This window comes from Vombatus ursinus, unplaced genomic scaffold, assembly GCF_900497805.2.
Source record: "Vombatus ursinus unplaced genomic scaffold, bare-nosed wombat genome assembly UNPS02014821.1, whole genome shotgun sequence".
NCBI classification, from domain to species: domain Eukaryota; kingdom Metazoa; phylum Chordata; class Mammalia; order Diprotodontia; family Vombatidae; genus Vombatus; species Vombatus ursinus.
This window is the reverse complement of record NW_020954599.1, coordinates 13912651-13930641: the sequence shown is the minus strand read 5'-3', so window position 1 is coordinate 13930641 and position 17991 is coordinate 13912651. Positions and strand designations below refer to the sequence as shown.

At 38.4% G+C, this 17991-nt stretch overlaps 1 protein-coding gene across 1 annotated transcript in view; it reads right to left on the bottom strand.

The window, feature by feature from the left end:
- HADH (hydroxyacyl-CoA dehydrogenase) overlaps nucleotides 1-9287 on the bottom strand; it is a 54604-nt gene extending 45317 nt beyond the window's left edge. The window contains exon 1 of the mRNA XM_027837575.1: nucleotides 8980-9287. Coding sequence (XP_027693376.1) covers nucleotides 8980-9120 — 141 coding nt within the window. The 5' untranslated portion in view covers nucleotides 9121-9287. The remainder of the gene's footprint in view (nucleotides 1-8979) is intronic.
- Between the last annotated feature and the right edge of the window lie 8704 nt (nucleotides 9288-17991).

Genomic DNA, 17991 nt, shown 5'->3' with positions numbered 1-17991 from the left:
ATCTATGTTCTACTGTTCTTTATTTTGTATTTTATTTATTATAAATTTAAAAAATAAATTTTTTCTTATTTATATATAAATATATTTACTATGATATATTATATATTATGTAAAAATATATTTATTATAAATACATATTGTATATTATATAAATATATTTATTATAGATATATTATATATAAATGTGTAAATATATTTATTATAAATTTATAAATTATATTTTTGTTTTATTTACAAATTTATAAAATAAAAATCTTAATTATAAATTCATAATAAATTTTATTTTTTATAAAATTCATAAAAGTTATTTCATTTTATATAAATTAATAAAAATAAAAATTTTATTTTAGATAAAATAAAACTATTTTATTTTATATAAAATTCCTAAAAATCAAATTTTCTTTATATAAAATTCATAAAAACATTTTTTATTTTTATAAAATTAATAAAAATAAAATTTGTTTTTATAAAATTCATAAAGATAAAATTTTATTTTTATAAAATTAATAAAAATAAAATTTTGTTTTATGTTTATAAAATTCATAAAGATAAAGTTTTATTTTTTATAAAATCAATAAAAATAAAATTGTTTTGTTTTTATAAAATTCATAAAGATAAAATTTTATTTTGTTTTTATAAAATTCACAAAAATAAAATTTTGCTTTATAAAATTCACAAAAATATCAATTTATTTTATTTTAATACAATTCATAGATAAAATTTTATTTTTATAAAATTAATAAAAATAAAATTTTGTTTTGTGTTTATAAAATTAATAAAAATAAAATTTTGTCTTGTGTTTATAAAATTCATAAAGATAAAGTTTTGTTTTTATAAAATCAATAAAAGTAAAATTGTTTTGTTTTTATAAAATTCATAAAGATAAGATTTTATTTTCTTATAAAATTCACAAAAATAAAATTTTATTTTTTTATAAAATTCACAAAAATAACAATTTATTTTATTTTAATACAATTCATAAAAATAAAATTGTATTTTATTTTTAATAAAATTATAAAAAATAGAATGTGTTTTATTGTAAAAACCTTCCCCAATTCTATTTTAACCTGGTTGAGCTTCGCAGACCACAAATGACACCTTTGGTATGGTAGATAGAGTATCAGACTTGGAGTAATGAAGATCAGGGAGACAGGTCCCCTGAGGCATCCCTCCTAAGACACCTAAAGTCTTCCTGGGCTTCAGTTTCCTAATATATAAAATGCAGACAACCGGATGATCCCTTCTAAGTACAAATCTATGATCTATGAGTCCCAGATTAGTGTGTGTGGCCTTATATGCTGAGTTCTGGTCTTCTCCAAATGGACAGGCATCTCAAGCTCAGCATGTTCAAAATGGAACTCATCATCTTCCCTCCAAAACCCACTCTGCTTTCTAACTTTCCTACCTCAGTCAAGGGCACCACCAAACTTCTAGTCACTCAGGTCTGAAATCTTGACTCTTCACTTTCATTCACGCCCCAAAACCAATCAACTGCTAAATCTTATCCAGTCTAGCATAGTGCAAGGAGCAGGGTATGAATTTGGAGTCTAAGGGCCTGGGTTCGAATACCACCTCTTTACTCTACACTTATGCCTGTGTAACCTTGAGCAACTCTACCTGCACTCTGCCTCTCTGTGACTGTTTGCTCATTGGTAAAATGAGGAGGTTGTACCCGCATTAAAAGTCCTTCTTAACTCTGGATCTCTCATTCTTCCAGGTCTAAATCTATCTATAAATCTATAATCCTTCGTATTCACATGGGCCTCCACTCAAATTCAGGCCCTCTTACCTCTTACCTGGATTACTGCTATGGCCAATGTCTTCTTGCCACAATATATCACTCCCTTCTCCAACATATCTTCCACCAAGCTGCCAAACTGATAATCCGGAAGCAAGGTATGACCAGGTCACTCCCCTGCTCAAACAACTTCACTGGCTCCCTATTTCTTTTAAAATAAAACACAAACTCTTTTGGCTTTTAAAGCCCAGGCTTACCGCACATTACTCCCTTTCACACACTCTACATTCCAAACAAACTGGCCTAGTTCCTAGCTCAACCAAGAGAACATTTCATCTCTCATCATCTCTCGTTACAGGTTACCTGACAAACACTTCTCCCTCACCTCCATTCCTCCAGCTTCCTTCAAGGCTCAGATTAAGTACCAGCTCCTACAGGTGGCCTTTCCTAATCTTCCCCAGTTATGAATTCCCTCCCCTGAAATTATGTTGTATTTACTTTGTGGACATGTATTTCCTTATCTGTACATGTTGTTCTCCCCTAACAAAATGTAAGGTGGGGGGGGGGGGGGGTGGGCAGTTTCATTTCTCTATCTCCCAGCACAGAGCACAATGTCTGGCATGCAGTAGACTTTAATGTGTGACCTTAGGCATACATTAAGCCCTGGATTTGGAGGCAAGAATACCTGAGCTCTACTGTAGCTGTATGGCCCCAGCCAGTCACTTAACCTCAAGCAGCCTCAGTTTCCTCATCTGTAAAATGAGAAAAATAGCACCTACTTCTCAAGGTGGTTGTAAGGATCAAATGGGGCAGCTAGATGGTTCAGTAGATAGAGCGCTGCACCTGGAGTCAGGAAGACCCAAGTTCAAACCCTATCTCAGACACTTTTCCTAGCTGTGTGACCTTGGACAAGTCACTTAACCCTGTTTGCCTCAGTTTCCTCATTTGTAAGATAAGCTGGAGAAAGAAATGGCAAACCAATCCAGTATTTTTGCCAAGAAAGCTCCAAATGGGGTCACAAGGAGTGTTGTTCACTGGAACAACTGGACAACTTACAAACTGTAAGCAAGATCCTGAATGGAAAACAAGACCATGGAACTCTAGTTCCACACCCCACTGATTCACTAGTAACCCACAGGGAGGTCCAGTGGGCTTTCATGTCCCCATATGTAAAATGCAATGACCATTCTTCACAGAAGTCCTGGAAGCTTGATACTTATATCCTTTATAGTATATAATTATATACTTACTATAAGTATAAGCTTTATATTACTTATTATATTATAAATACTTATTTAAATTACTTTTAAATTATATTACATATACTTATTTAAATTACTTATTTATGTTACGCTTATATACTTCATATTTGTCCTATGAAATGAAAAAACACAATAGATACAGCTCCGCTTTAAAATAATACAATCACCTCTACCATCCAAGGCTTACTTAGTGCTATAAACTTTCATCTCAGTCCTAGCATCAGACGGAAGATGAACTGGTAATCATTTTAAGTCAGAAGATAAAGCATTAGATAAACAAACACATTAAATAAGTTAACTCCACTTAAATATTAACTCAATGGCAAATCCTTCCAAGGGGAGGATACTTAAAGTAGGAAAAAGGTAAGTAAAACATTACCTTCTTGGTAGTAAATAAAGAGGCCCATCTGCTACTTCAATATCAGTAATGAGTCATTTAATTTGCTTGATAAATTCACATAAATCGCCTACAAATGCATTCATGATCAAATGAGCCATCGTATATATAAAACAACTTTAGAGTTGCTATTTACTTATTTATTTATTTATTTATTTGGTTGGTTGGATTGTTTTTTAAAGCAATTGGGGTTAAGCGACTTGCCCAGGGTCACACAGCTAGTAAGTGTCAAGTGTTTGGTCTGAGGCCAGATTTGAACTCAGGTCCTCCTGACTTCAGGGCCGGTGCTCTATCTACTACGCTACCTAGCTGCCCCTAGCGTTGCTATTTAAAAGAGAAAAAAGAAACCCACCAATTTTATGCCTTTCCTGTTAAAATTCAATAGGTTGAACACTTATTAAGCACCTACTGAATACAGAGCAGAGTGCTAAGGGCTAGGGGAAATACAAAGTTATAATGAAACAAAATCTCTATCTTCAAGGAGTTTAGAAGTTAGTAAGCTTTTAACAGAAATGTTAAGCATGAAAGAGAAAAAAAGGTTACTGAGCTAGAATAATTCTTGATTAAAATTAAAGTATTTTTTAAAAGCCAAAATTAGTCATCTGACATAACCAGGTAGTTATTTGCTTTACTTACTTACAGTTTTTTTTTAAAGCATTCCCAAAGGTTCACAGCAATCCAAAACTTGCCAGAGGCCTACAAAATTATGTAAAACTTGACTGCAAATGCTTTGTTCTCAAGCATACCCAGTATAGAAGCAATGCTCACAGGCACAGTAATTATTTTGTTCAGTTGCATCTGACTCTGCATGACTTCCTACAGGGTTTTCCTGGCAAAGATACCTGAGTGGTTTGCCATTTCCTTCTCCAGTGGATTAAACAAACAGCAGTTAAGTTACTTGCCCAGGGTCATACAGCTAGTAAATTGTCTGTGACCTGATTTGAACTCAGGTCTTCCTGACTCCAAGTCCAGAGCTCTATCAACTGAGCCAACTAGCTGCCTCCACAATAATTATTACTTTTAAATAATTATCTCTGAATCACAGTAACAGACATAAAATTAATGAAGGCAATAATCAAACTTCTCTCAGTAAATATAAGGGCCAAAAAGTCATAATTAAGAGAGGCAAGCCTGACCTAGTAAATAGAGATTTGGCCTCTGCCTCAGGAAGACCTAAGTTCAAGTCCTACCTCTAACACAGGGACTGAGTGATCCCGGGGAAGTCACTCTCTCATGTCCCAGGCAATTTCTAAGACCAAGTTTCTGAATAGGTCCAGAACTGCATAGGCATAGGCAATTTTCTCACCAGGGAATTCCCTAAAGCAATGAAATTGCAGGTCTGGGTCTAAAACAAGACCAAACAATCCGTTATAAGATTACAGATGTAGAGCCTGGAGGAAACTAAGAGGTCATCTAATCCAAATCTTAATCTAATCCTTTCATTTTACAGAAGAGGAAACTGAAACTGAGAGATGCTAAGTGGCTTGGCCCAGGTCACACAGCTTCTGAATGGCAGAGCCAAGACTGAAATCCAAGCTTTCTGGCACCAAGACTCCTTCCACTGCTCCCATAATACACTAGTGTAACACATGAAAAGTTCAAGACTTAAATTCTGGGTAATTAATAATTTTATTATTTTTATTATTACTATTAATATTACTGTTAATATTATTATGATTAATAAAAAGATGGTCATTTGACTTTCATAAAACAAAGACTCCTCCTGGAGGCATCTTGATGCTTATATACCTTAGAGTCCCAAAGTGGGCAATACTGCCCATTGGGGGGGTGCTGAAACAATCCAGGGGGCAGCAGTAGTCTCAGGTACAATTGGGGGGTGTTGAAAGGATAAGGAAAGAAGATAAGAAAATTTTGAAAACCATATATGTGTTTCATCTATTGTGTAACAGGGTTAAAGTCGTAGAGATTACATTATTTTCCAAATAAACACACAAAATGCAAATTATAACCAAGCAGTGGTTAACAAGCAAGTATTGGCAGGCAAGCATACTGTCCAGCACGTGGCAGCAGGAATGTGTGCGTGTAATGACTTGTTTACAATACGTTACATGATGCAAAATTGCATCATCAAAATTTCGATGAAGGAAAAAAACCCCACAAAATTTACAATAAATTATTAAATTTAAGATGCATATTTTTTTTTGAAATGACACAAATTTCAAAAAGAAAACATTAAAGGGTTAAAGAAAGTAGATTGGGGGGGTGATAAGTAATTTTTTTTTGAAAAGGGGTCAGTTGGCCAAATAAATTTGGGAACCTCTGTTAACATCCCCTTCAGTTAGTGAGATAATGAATATTATAATGAGAGGTGGACCTAATCTACAGAGAGGCTGAGGAACTAGCTTTGCTTAAATCACTCTTATCTCTACCCAGGCTATCCCCAGCCTCAGGTAGTCTACACAAAGGGATCTACCTACCACCCAAACCAGTCTGAATAGAATGCAATAGGGTGAAATCCACCCAGATTAGATTTTCTTTGTAAGATTTCTCTTTCTAGGGGCAGGTAGGGGGCAGCTAGGTGTCGCAGTGGATAGAGCACTGGCCCTGGATTCTGGAGGACCTGACTTAACTAGCTGTGTGACCCTGGCCAAGTCACTTAACCCCACTGCCTAGCCAAAAAAAAAAAAATTCTCTTTCTAGTTGGGTGGGGTAAGAATCCCACCTAGATAAAATGGTCTGGGTGGGCAAGGTCAGAAATCACCTGGAGAGGCCGGACTTTGAGGGAGGAAACAGAAAAGAAAAATATTAATGTCAATTAATAATTGGTTATTACTATAAGAGAGAAAAATAATCATTTCTCTCACTAGTCAGGGGTTACCAAGCAGCAAAACACAAACCTAAAACTCCAGGAAAATGTTAGAAGGAAGAAGAAGAGTAAGGCAATGCAGTGGTTCCTAGTACCCTGTCCTGACCATCATTACCAATCTGGTAATGAAAACATACCTGAAGGTTTGGTACTGGGCCAACTGTTACCTGAGGACTTAAGAACTGCCACACTAGGTCAGAGCAGTCCATCAACGAACCCAACAGTCTCTCTTGGCCAATGGTATCAAGGGATGCTCTTGTTGGCAGAGCCTGCTTGCCTGATCTGATCTCAAATGATTATGGACATAGTCAAAATATCCCCAAGTTCCCGCTAAGCACTTCATATCATGTTTTCTTGAAACCCCACCAGTGAGAAAGGCAAAACAGGAATTCCCCACATTTTACATATGAGAAAACTGAATGATTTGGCCAGTTACAACCCTAGTAAGTGACAAGGCTGCGTTTCAAACCCAAGTCTCTCTCTTGACTCCCAAGTCTGGCATGATTTACACTTATACTCAATCACCAAGCACTAATTAAGCACCTAGGATGTGCCAGGCACTTGGTTGGCTCTAGGTGCAAAGACAAAGATGAAAATCTTTGCCCATTCTATCAGGGGAGACAACACAGACATAATTAAACAAATACAAAGTAGATGCAAAGTGAAAATAAGTTAAACGTCAGGAAGGGACCATGATATAAAAGTTTAATTACCCCAACGGAGTTTGCAATCTCAAAATAATTCTAAACTAGGTTATCGATTGTGCAATTAACCACAGAACCATAACCCTCTACTGAAAGAGGGCAGAGTACTACAGAGAAGTGATGAGATTACAAATTCCTGGTGAGCAGAGGCTGTATCTTCTTTTTTCTCAAGTCCTTTGCCCCCTCCCTCTGGGGACCTAATATAATTCAGTGCTTCGTGCTAAAGGAAAGAGGTATTAAAGAGGTCTTATGCCCAGTGAACATTCTGTGTACCCTTTCAAATTTGGGGACAAAAAAAATCTTCCTTTCCCCCTCCACAGCTGAGAAATATCTGGAGGTAAATTCATTAAGAAAGGGAGTTTCCCATGTGAGTAAACTTCCTCTACCCATACAAGGATGCCACCTTCTCTGCAAATTATAGTCTCAGAGAGTTCTCAGAGAGGTTAAGTAATTTGCCCAGGATCACAGAGCCAGTATGTGTCTGAATCCAGAATTGAGCCCAGGCCTTCTTAGATAATCCGATAAACCTGTTGTTTTTTCAGTTGGGTCTGACTCTTTGTGACCCCAATTGGGGTTTTCTTGGCAGAGATACTAGAGTACAAATGAAGAAACTAAGGCAAACAGAGTTAAGTGACTTGCCCAGGGTCACAAAGTGCCTGAGGCCTGATTTGAACTCAGAAAGAGGAGTCTTGCTAACTCCAAGCCCAGCAGGCTATCCACTGCACCACCTAGCTGCCTATATCCCCTAAAATACATGTATGAAACGATGGGAAGAGAATCACTAAGAAAGCAAATAGTTCTTTGGAGATACACTATCTTTCCAAATCAATCAAAAATTTACCGAATGCCTACAATCTACCAAGCAAGTGCTAATGTTGTAGGAGTTTTCTCACAATATCTAACATAAATCTATTGTATAGCACTAGACCCTTTTTACTGTATCTTTTTTTGACTCAGAGAGAGACCCATAAAGTAGATGTGCTGATATTATGAATCTAATTTTGCAGGTTAAGTGACTTCTTCAAGGTCACACAGTCAATAATGCAGTGAGAACTGTGCTGGAGTTGAAAGCAGAGCAATTCAGGTTTGAATCCCAGCTGTTCTCCCTCCTCATCTGCCTCCTGCCTTCGTCAAGTCTCAGTTCAAATCCAACTTTCTCCAAGAGGCCTTTCCCAGGCCCCCTTAATGCTAGAACATTCCCGATGAGATTACTTCCAATTTACCCCCATATTTATCTTGTACATACTCTGCTATCTAAAGTATTCTTTGTGGGCAGGTGCTGGTTTTGCTTTTTCTTTTCATCCTCAGCGCTTTGCAAAGTGCCTACAGATAGTATGTGTTTCATAAATGCTTGTGGAATTGACTACCTATTATATTATGTCAAATGAAAATATCTGTAAAGCTCTTTTCAAATCTTCAAATTCTAGATAAATATTAGTTACTACTGTCATTACGTCACTCCACCTCTCTGGGCCTCAGATCTTCATCTGTAAAATTAAGGAGTTGGGCTAGAATCGCTCTAAGGCCTCTTTCAATTCTAAACTTATGGTTTTACGATCCTATTACTTGAAAGTACCCTGATCTGACTGCTATTCCAGGGCAGTTTTTTATTATACTGCAAAATGGCAGTTCCCACACTCAAAGTGCCTCTAACTTAGATGAAGTTAAGGCATAAAAGGTTTAATACCAGGTAGAACTATTATGACTGGCACAGGCAATAACAAGATTTTCTTCGCCAAATAAACTCTCCCGCAGCGGTAAGCCTTCTGATTTTTCGGGAGAGGGGAGGGGAGAGCGCAGCGCGTGCACATCCACACCCCTTCTTTTCTCACCCAGATCCAGAGCTCATTCGCCTACCTTGGGACTGCAAGCTAACAGATAATAACAGATAAGGAGTTGCCCCGGAGGACTCTTTTAACCCTTTCCCGCCTTCCTTCCCGGGCAGTGGCTAAATTGGCAGCCTAGACGTCAGGGGGGGCGGAAGAAAGCAAGGGCGAGGGTCTGGAGGGGTGTTGGAGGGGGACGGGGAAGGGGCCCTTGACCCAGCTCACCTGCGCGATTCCCGCACCCATGAGCCCACCTCCAATGACTGTCACGTGCTTGATGAGGATCTTCTTGGCCGAGGCCGCGGGTCCAGTGACGGAGGAGGAGGAGGCCATGGAGCGCACGAACTGCCGGGTGACGAAGGCCATGTTCCAGCTGCAGGTGAGCACCGCTTGGGTAGCTAGCCAGGTAAATCGGCGGAGCAAGAGGCACAGATTTTGGAGGCCGGAGAGAGAGTGACCGGAGACGTCACAAAGGGAAAGGGGCGGGGTGGAGGCAGGTCGTGGAACGTTCGGCCCCCAACGTTCTGCACCCCATTGGTCAAGTTCCGCAGGCTCTGGTTTGAAACGTCTCAAGGGCGGCAGCCTGGCAGGCACGTGGGGGGAGGGCTCCCGCCTGTCCCCGCCCCCCTCGAAGCCCCAACCCCAGTTGGGCTGAGCTGTGACCTTTCACCCGCTATTCGGGCTCGCTCCTCCCCACCCTCTCTTGGGGAGCAGGAGCCAGTAGCCTTGGGCTTTCCTTTTGGGGTGCAGGGAAGCTCCCTTTGCGGAGTAGTGTGCTGTACCTTGGAGAGCCCTCTTTTAAAGGAATCCTGCGTTAACGCCCAAGCTAAACAAACGAGATGTACTTTGTACAGCACAAATTCTCCGTGGCTTGCCCCCGACAGAGGCTGTCACTCAAGTTCTGGGAGGTTGGCCAAAATAGGTACGCAGATATTTTCTAAGGCGCCCCATATGTATACTGTATACCACCAGGGACTGATTACTTCGGTTGGGATAATAAACTGTTAAAACCTGCTCCTGGATGGAAACCCAAACAAGTTCCAACACATTTAACCTCTAATATTCAATTGTAAAAATTATTAATCCTCTGTCCAGGATAATTGACCCCAAACTAATTGCAACGGGTGGGGGGGGGGGAGAAGAGATTTCGGTATCCTGATCCAGTTTCAGTACTAAGCATCTAAAATGTGCCCAGCTGGGGTGAGGTGTGCAAAGACAAAAGACAGTTCCTGCCATCAACGAGTGAAATTCTATTGAGAAAGCAATGCTATTTAGTCAGGAGGGCACAGACTGTGTTAATGTCCGGAGGCTGGAGATGAAACAGCTAATAATACAAGTTGGCTAGAAGGTAGAATTTGTGAAAGATAGTGGTAGGAAATAAATCTGAGAAGGAAGACAGAAGTTAGGCAGTGGAGGGCCTTAAATGCTACGGTGAGGAATTTGTATTTTATTCTGTAAGTGATAAGGAGTTACTGAAAGTTTTGGGGCACAGAAATGATCTAATCATTAAGAATGTTGTCTCCAAGAGTGCGGTTGGCAACCCATGTATGTTACCCATACTGTTCAGCTCTAGTCTGTGGCTTCACAGAATTTTGCTGTAGCCCCCCCCCCCATTTACTTGGTCACTTTTGTCTTTTTATCCTCAGGACTTAATATAGAGACTGGAACATAGTGGCAAGTTAATGAATGCTTCTTGATTGATATTAGGGGGATAAAAAAGAATACTTATTTTCCAGGTTATAATATGCAATTCCAGGATATAATGTATCTGGACAAGGAGATTGTCCATTAAGGGGTGTGTGTGTGTGTGTGTGTGTGTGTGTGTGTGTGTGTGTGTGTGTGTGTATTTGTGTGTGAGAGAGAGACAGATGGACGAGAGACAGAGAGAGAGAAGGGCGGAGGGAGGGAGGAGACTGGATCTGTGATTTCATTGGTTATGGTTAACTCCCAGTCAAGGAAATTGCCTCTTCTCATGTCATCATCTTATCTGAAATTTATAGCCTTAGACTTGCCTCCCTCATTAAAAGATTAAGTAATTCGTAATAGACTTGTGTTTGTTATTATGTTGAAACAAGCTTTTGGAACCTGAACATCATATTAAGTTTTGGTTGTGGATGAATCAAAACTATGAGAAAATGTGTGCAATAGTTACACCACCATGAGTAAAAACAATGCTTAAACATGAGAAAATGTGTGCAATAGTTACCCCACCATGAGTAAAAATAATGCTTAATCACAGATAAACTCAGATTAAATTTAATGAATAATACCATTTCAGGAGGAGAGATAATAAAACACATTTTTTTCCTCCTGCTAGAGGGTAGGTGACTATAGTCAACAAACATTAAATATTCTGATAGAAATATTCACAGTATCAATTGGTTTTGTTTAATTGTTTTTCTTTGTTATGAGGGAGAGTTTAGAGGTGAGGGAGTAGTATATAGGGTAATGACTGGTGTAAAGAAAAAAACAAAAAACACTGAACATTTAAAAATCAAATAGACTTTTTTTAAAAAAACTAGAAATGAAATAAAAGGAAAAAAAAAAGATTAAGTAATTTGCCTGGAGTCATATAGCCAGTATGTGTCAAGAGTTAGGACTTGAATCCTGGTCTTGCGAGCTTCAGGGCCAATTCCCTATCCACTATTCACAGTGCTACTGCCTACACCTCTCACTATATAACTAGCTAGCTAGTTTCCTTATAGAAAAGGTAGTTAGCTATTTTTCATGATCTTGATATCAATGAACAAGCATTTATTAAGTGGCTATGTTTCACATAGCTAGCTAGCAGACAGATGGATGGATAATGAGCAGACAGATAAATGGATAGATGGATAATGGATGGACGGACAGACAGATGGATAAAAAGATAAGTGATAAATGAATCTATACATACTCTCTCTTTCATTAAGTTCTATTAATGTATTCTCTTCCAACCCTGCTAGGTGCCCTATCACTGTCGAAATGGTTGGCACTCTCTGTTGTCATATCCGTGACTGTGACTGAACCAGTCTTTTTCTTTTTTACCAAGATAACTATCCAACCTCAGATAAGTCACAGATCCCTTTGTGACAAAGTGGTATAAAATATTAGACTCTGATGCTATGAAGGATCTTTGTGTCATTTGTATGTCCTTACAGCTTGCTTGAGTGTTCCTATATGTAGATTTTGTCTCTGTCTTATGGAAACATTGGAGTATTCTATCCTGCCATAACAAGCCTACCAGCTGACAGTTTTACCTTCTTTTTTTGGCAAGGGGATTAAAATTTTGTTTCGTTTTCTGTAGTTTTCTCACAGTGGTCTTCAAACTGTTAACAATGACTTGAACCCTTACAATTCTAACTTCATGATCCTTTGATCATCTAAGCTGGCTGCCTCATTTTACAGATGAGGATATTTTTGAGATGCAGAGAGGGGGAGCAGCTTGCCTAAGGTTTCATGATTAAGTGGTCCCTAAGATCTGGTGCTTTTTCTCCCCCGGACCGTGTTAATTTTTTTTCCGAGGCAGTCAGGATTAAGTGACTCACAGAGGGTCACGTAGCTAGTAAGGGGCAAGTTTCTGAGGCCGGATTTGAATTCAGATCCTCCTGACTCCAGAGTTGGTGCTTTATCTACCGCGCCACCTAGCTTCCCCAAACACGTTAAATTTACAAAAATAGACCAACATCTCCACAGACAGAGTGGAACTGTGCACCAAAATGGTCCCCTGTCAAATGAAAGGATAGATGGGATGGACTGGAAGATTTCTACCACTTCTGCAGTGCCACGTAGGATTTGATGGTTTATTTTAGTTGGGAATATCACGCTTTCTTCTTACCAAGAAGACAAAGGCTGGACTGAGGTATGGTTAAGTTGGTTGCCATTCTACATGTCTTAATTTAGTTACTTAATGCTACCATTTATGGATTTAACTTCTGCCTTTACATGAGCTCTTAGTCCCCAGTGCCTGGAACGTTCTTCCATCTCTTTTCTGCCTTTTGGAATTTCTCTCTAGGTCACTTCAAAACTCAGCTCAAATGCCACCTCCTACATGAAGCCCTCCCTGATATCACCAATTGCTAGGATTCTCCCCTGTCCCCCTGAAATTATTTGGTATTTATGTATCCGTAGACATGTTTCTTTCAAATATAATGTAAACTCCTTGAAAGCGGGAGCTATTTCATTTCTGTATTTGCAGTGGACGCTCATTGACACATAGCAGGCCCTTGAAAATGCTTGTGGATTTAAATGGAATCAATAACAAGAATAATATTAGAATTTGTATGGCACTTTAAGGTTTGATCAAGTAAAAGTTACATCATATCTATTAATAGTTTGCCTTTTGCTTTCTCCAAACTGTGGTCTTTCAGCTCTCAGTGAACCATTAAGGGTTTTGCAGAGTACTTGACAATTATTATCTCATTTTATCCTCAGAGTAATGCTGAGAGGGAGGTGCTATTATCATCCCCACTTTAATGATGATGTTTTTAGCTTTCATCTTTATCCTGATGCTATGCTATCCTTCTTTTTACAAGAAGTGTGTGCTCTGGGAAGCCTGATTTTTGCATCTTATATCTCCCCTTTCCTTTATTGCTTGTAAGGGTCATGGGTGAAGACTCTAGGAAATAATGTATGATGGTCGCCATACACCATTTGAGACATTTGATACCCAGAACCCAGATGCCATTGAAAATAAGGTCGCTGAACCGTTATAAAAGCAGGATACAGATTCTGAGAGGTATGTCATAGAAAAAAAAAATGTGATTAGAAGAGAAATGTCATGTCTTCCTGAGCTCCATGAGGGAAAAGTTAGAGGTAATGCATTTTCCATTCTTTTTTTTTTACATTAAAAAATTCTGTCATTTGCCCCAGACAAGCCCCAACATTTGACCTCAAACTGCAAACTCTCTCTCATAACCAATGCCAACTGCTTCAGAACTGGATGAAGATGTTGACAACCGTGTGAAAACTCACAGTTTGAGCCACTCTTCTCCTTCATGTGGGCAGCAAATCCACTCATTTTGCCTTCCTTTTTGCTACATCAACTTCCATAGGCTATATTTTTTCTCTTTTTAGTAAATGCTATTGACTGCAACTATTTGGGAATTGGTTTTGGGGGGAGCCGTGGCAAGGAAACTCACTTTTTAGAATATATTAATAAAAAGCTATATCCTGTGAATTCAGTTAGAAACCTAGAGAGGGAGATATATCAGTTGGCACGTAGAGAAGTATATCTCTTTGGGGCAAATGGGCTTCTGAATATGAGTTATTTTTTATAGGTGCTTATAATATATAGAAACACACGGTCATGGGTTGTCAACCAGACTTTGACCTTAAGGGAGGTTTGTTGCTTTTTAAGAGAGAGGAATGTTTCACAGGTAAACACACAGGTAAGACCATTTGTTGGGTAGGAGAACACAGGAGGGCTCTTAACACTAATGGGTGTTCTAGCACACGTTCACTTTTGATCTGGTCAGACAGGAAGGCAACTTTGGAGGCGTTAAATAAGCTTACTCTATTCTAGTCTAGTTTTCTCAAACGGAATTTGCTGTTAATGGGAGCACCAACTCCTGCAGCGTTCCCTAATCACGCTTCTCACGGGGGCTAGTGCAGATGGTCATACCACTCCCCTAAACCTCAATAGGGGCCAGTTGAGGTAAATACAGTTTCCCCCCAAGCCTTGGGCCGATCAAGGCAGGTACATGTATTTCCTTATGTATTACCCAAATCCCAAAATGGGTTCCCCACTCACTGCCCAGTGCCCACTTGCTTTATAGGGCAACAGACAAAGAAGGCATATTGCCAACAATAGCTCACAGGTTAACTTAGCAATATTGTCATTCAGTGCAAGCGTAGTTCATATCACTTATGTCATCCCTCTGCCTCACTGTGGTGGGGATGTTTTCAACCATAATTCGTGGGAAATTTTATCTAGGATCCTGGAACTATCATCTAAAGAGGAATAACAAAATCCTTCTTACTTAGAGGGAGGCAGAGACTTTTTAATTCTGCTAGTCTCTCACTGGCCTCAGGGGTTTAAGATTTGGGTGGATTCAGTGTACAAGAATTGAGGGTAAAACAAGGAAAAACCTAGGTGTTAGACATGACTGACTACCCATTAATACTTGAAGTCCCCTAGGTCCCACTGATGTGTAATTTAGACCAAATGAATTCAAGGAATGTCATGCCGTGGGCAGGTAAATCATGCAAATTACTTAGAAGTTTCAATAAACCTCAAGGAGACATTTAGCAGTCCTAGAGAGAGTGGGACACATTTGGTGACTTTTGCCTTTCATTTTTGCCTTCATGGCAAAGGTCTCCAACTCTTTCTATAAGATCAGTGTCTTCCTTGATTTGCATCTATATAGCAACGTCCGAGAAATAGGGATGCCAAAAAAGTGGGCATTCATGGCAATTATCAGCTTTGGGTCATCTGTAGTCTTATTATTAGATACGCAATTCCCCAGATTCAGCGCAGCCTAATCTATTCTTTTTCCAACAGAACCAGCTCATTATCTATCTGCTGTAGGCATTACCATATTTATTGATGAACTAACTTAATGGGCCCCCTGTCCAACTGAATATCATAATCTGGGCAAAATGTTTTTCATCCACTTTGTTTTTTTTATTGTGGATGGCGAAGTTGATCACTTTCAAATGAATTTGTATTTTACTCGAGAGGCTTTATAGTGTTTGTGAGTACAATAAAATTAATACAATGTACTCTGCAAATAGGAGAATTTGAAGAATAAAAAAGAGAATCTTTTTATTTATATTCTGCATAGGACATTCTCGGTGACACTGATGAATACCTTAGGTGAACTTATATTCCTGTCTTATGTCTTATTATGTCTTGATGTTGCTGCTTAGTGGATTGTTAGCTATACCTCCATGATCACATGTGCTGTGCGATCTCAGAGTATTTGGGTTCATCTACCTACTATACACATGTCATGGAATCTTACATGATTTCAACATGTGTGTAGAAGAAACCTTGTTTGAGCAGAGCTGTTAGGACTGCATTTTCTTACTATTAAGTTGGATGTTTAAAAAAAAATAGTGTGATCTTATAGTCTCTGTACCTGAGTCAGTTATGTAACTATGAAAATGTGGTGATATACTCTGGGCCCCACCCCAAAGAAAGTAAGAGAGGTAGCCACAAATACCTAGATTCACTAATGAACCCACAAATGCATCCCTAACACCAAGGGAATGAATTCTAACATGCTTTGTATTTATCCTAACTTTCTTGGGATTGGTGTCATCACTAGTGCTTGGGTCCTTCTTTCTTCTGATTGATATTTTTGTAAAAGAACTTGGCTTTCTTTTTTTTACTTCCATATAAAATTACAGATCCCCTTAACCAGAGTTTCCCAAACTTATTTGGTCTCCTGCCCCCTTTAAAAAAAAATACTCAGCACCCCCCTGGAAATTTACTTTCTTTAACCCTTTAACAGTTTTTTTTTTGAAATTTGCATCATTTCAAAAAATATATAAAATATATATTTTTAAATGATGCATCTTAAATTTAATAATTTATTGTAAATTTGTGGGTTTTTTCCTGCATTGAAATTTTGATGACACAATATTGTGTCATGTAACCATATAGTATCATATTGTAAACAAGTCATTCCACTCACATATTCCTGCCCATGCATGCTGGACTTGCCAACAATGGCAGACATGCTCACCTGCCAACACTTGCTTGTTAAGACCTATCGGCGGACTTGATCACTGATGGGTTGTAACTTGCATTTTGTGTGTTTATTTGGAAAATAATGTCATCACTGCGATTTTTAACTCTGTTATACAATAGATGAAACATTTTTTTTCAAAATTCTCTTCTCTTCTTTCTGTATGCTTTCACTGCACCCTTATTTTTATTCAATTCCCCCCAATTGCAAGTGAGGCTACTACTGGCCCCCTAGGTCATTCCAGTGCCCTCAGGGGGTGGTATTGCCCACTTTGGGAACCTATGCAACCATTTGGGGCCATTCAGAAGCATTTTAGTCCTTGACAAAACCAATTTCCTGAGTTTCAGTCATGTGGGTGGTTTCATTTCCCAGAAAGGATGTGTCAGGTCCCTTTCTATCTGAAATCTATTTAAAAAAAGATGAGAACCAGAAGAAAATAACAATAGTATCCATTATCATCGTCATTATAATACTATCAGGATAATTTGTCTTACCTGTGGTACATACCAAGCTCTACAGATGTGTTATCCTTCATGTACTTTGTACTACGTTGTGAGTATATATCTCTTCAGTGTTTTGCAAATGATCTTGTTATTCTTTAGCCACTCAGGGACTCTTTGTGACCCAATAAACCATATTGTCCATGAGGTTTTCTTGATAAAGACACTGAAGTGGTTTGCCACTTCCTTCTCTGGTAGAGTAAAGCAAACAGATGTTAAATGACTGGTCCAGGGTCACACAGCTAGTGAGTGTCTAAGGCTGGATTTGACTCAGTTTTCCTGACTCCAATCCCAGCACTCTCTCCACTGAGCCACCTAGCTGCCATATTTAAGAACCAAATAATTAATTAACTTCATTGATGCCTCATTCAAAGAAACATCATTTCTCCTATTAATTGCAGAGACAAACTCTTTGCTAGAGAAGGGGGCAGAAAAAAGTTGTTCAGACTAGAAAATTTTAAGAACTTTGTAGGTTTTAAAGGTTAGATTCTGGCAATCTTCTCTATTTCAGCCTGTAGGCAGCCCAGGCACCAGAGATAGCATTCCCATCTTTCACATGGTCATTCAGCCGTTAACAGTGATGCAAGAAAAAAGTGAGTCAGCATCAATACCCTTCTTTATCTGAACTTTCATATTTCACTAGAAGTGAAAATGGGGAAGAAGAGCAGGATTCATTGAAGAAAGGTCAGAATTTGCCTTTGACTTGCAGGAAATTAAAGAGTTCAAGCATATTGAGAACCACTTTAAAAAAAACACACAAACAGCAACTTTACTGATTATTCTAAAATCTTGCTAGGTAGAAAGCCAGAAAAGAGTTGCTACTTATTACACAACAGCAAAGACAGATTTCACTTAATAACTGGCAATACTAGTAAGATGTTCCTAATTAATTACAAAGAAATTACAGTTACAATTACTGTAAGTAACTTGTGTAGAATGCTGCTGAGAGGACTGAAATTTATTCTGGACACTCTTGTTTATACATACTTTCAAAATGTGTTTTAAACATTATATGGTGATTTAAAAAGTTCAAAAGACATAGTTTCTGGGTAATTTAATAATTT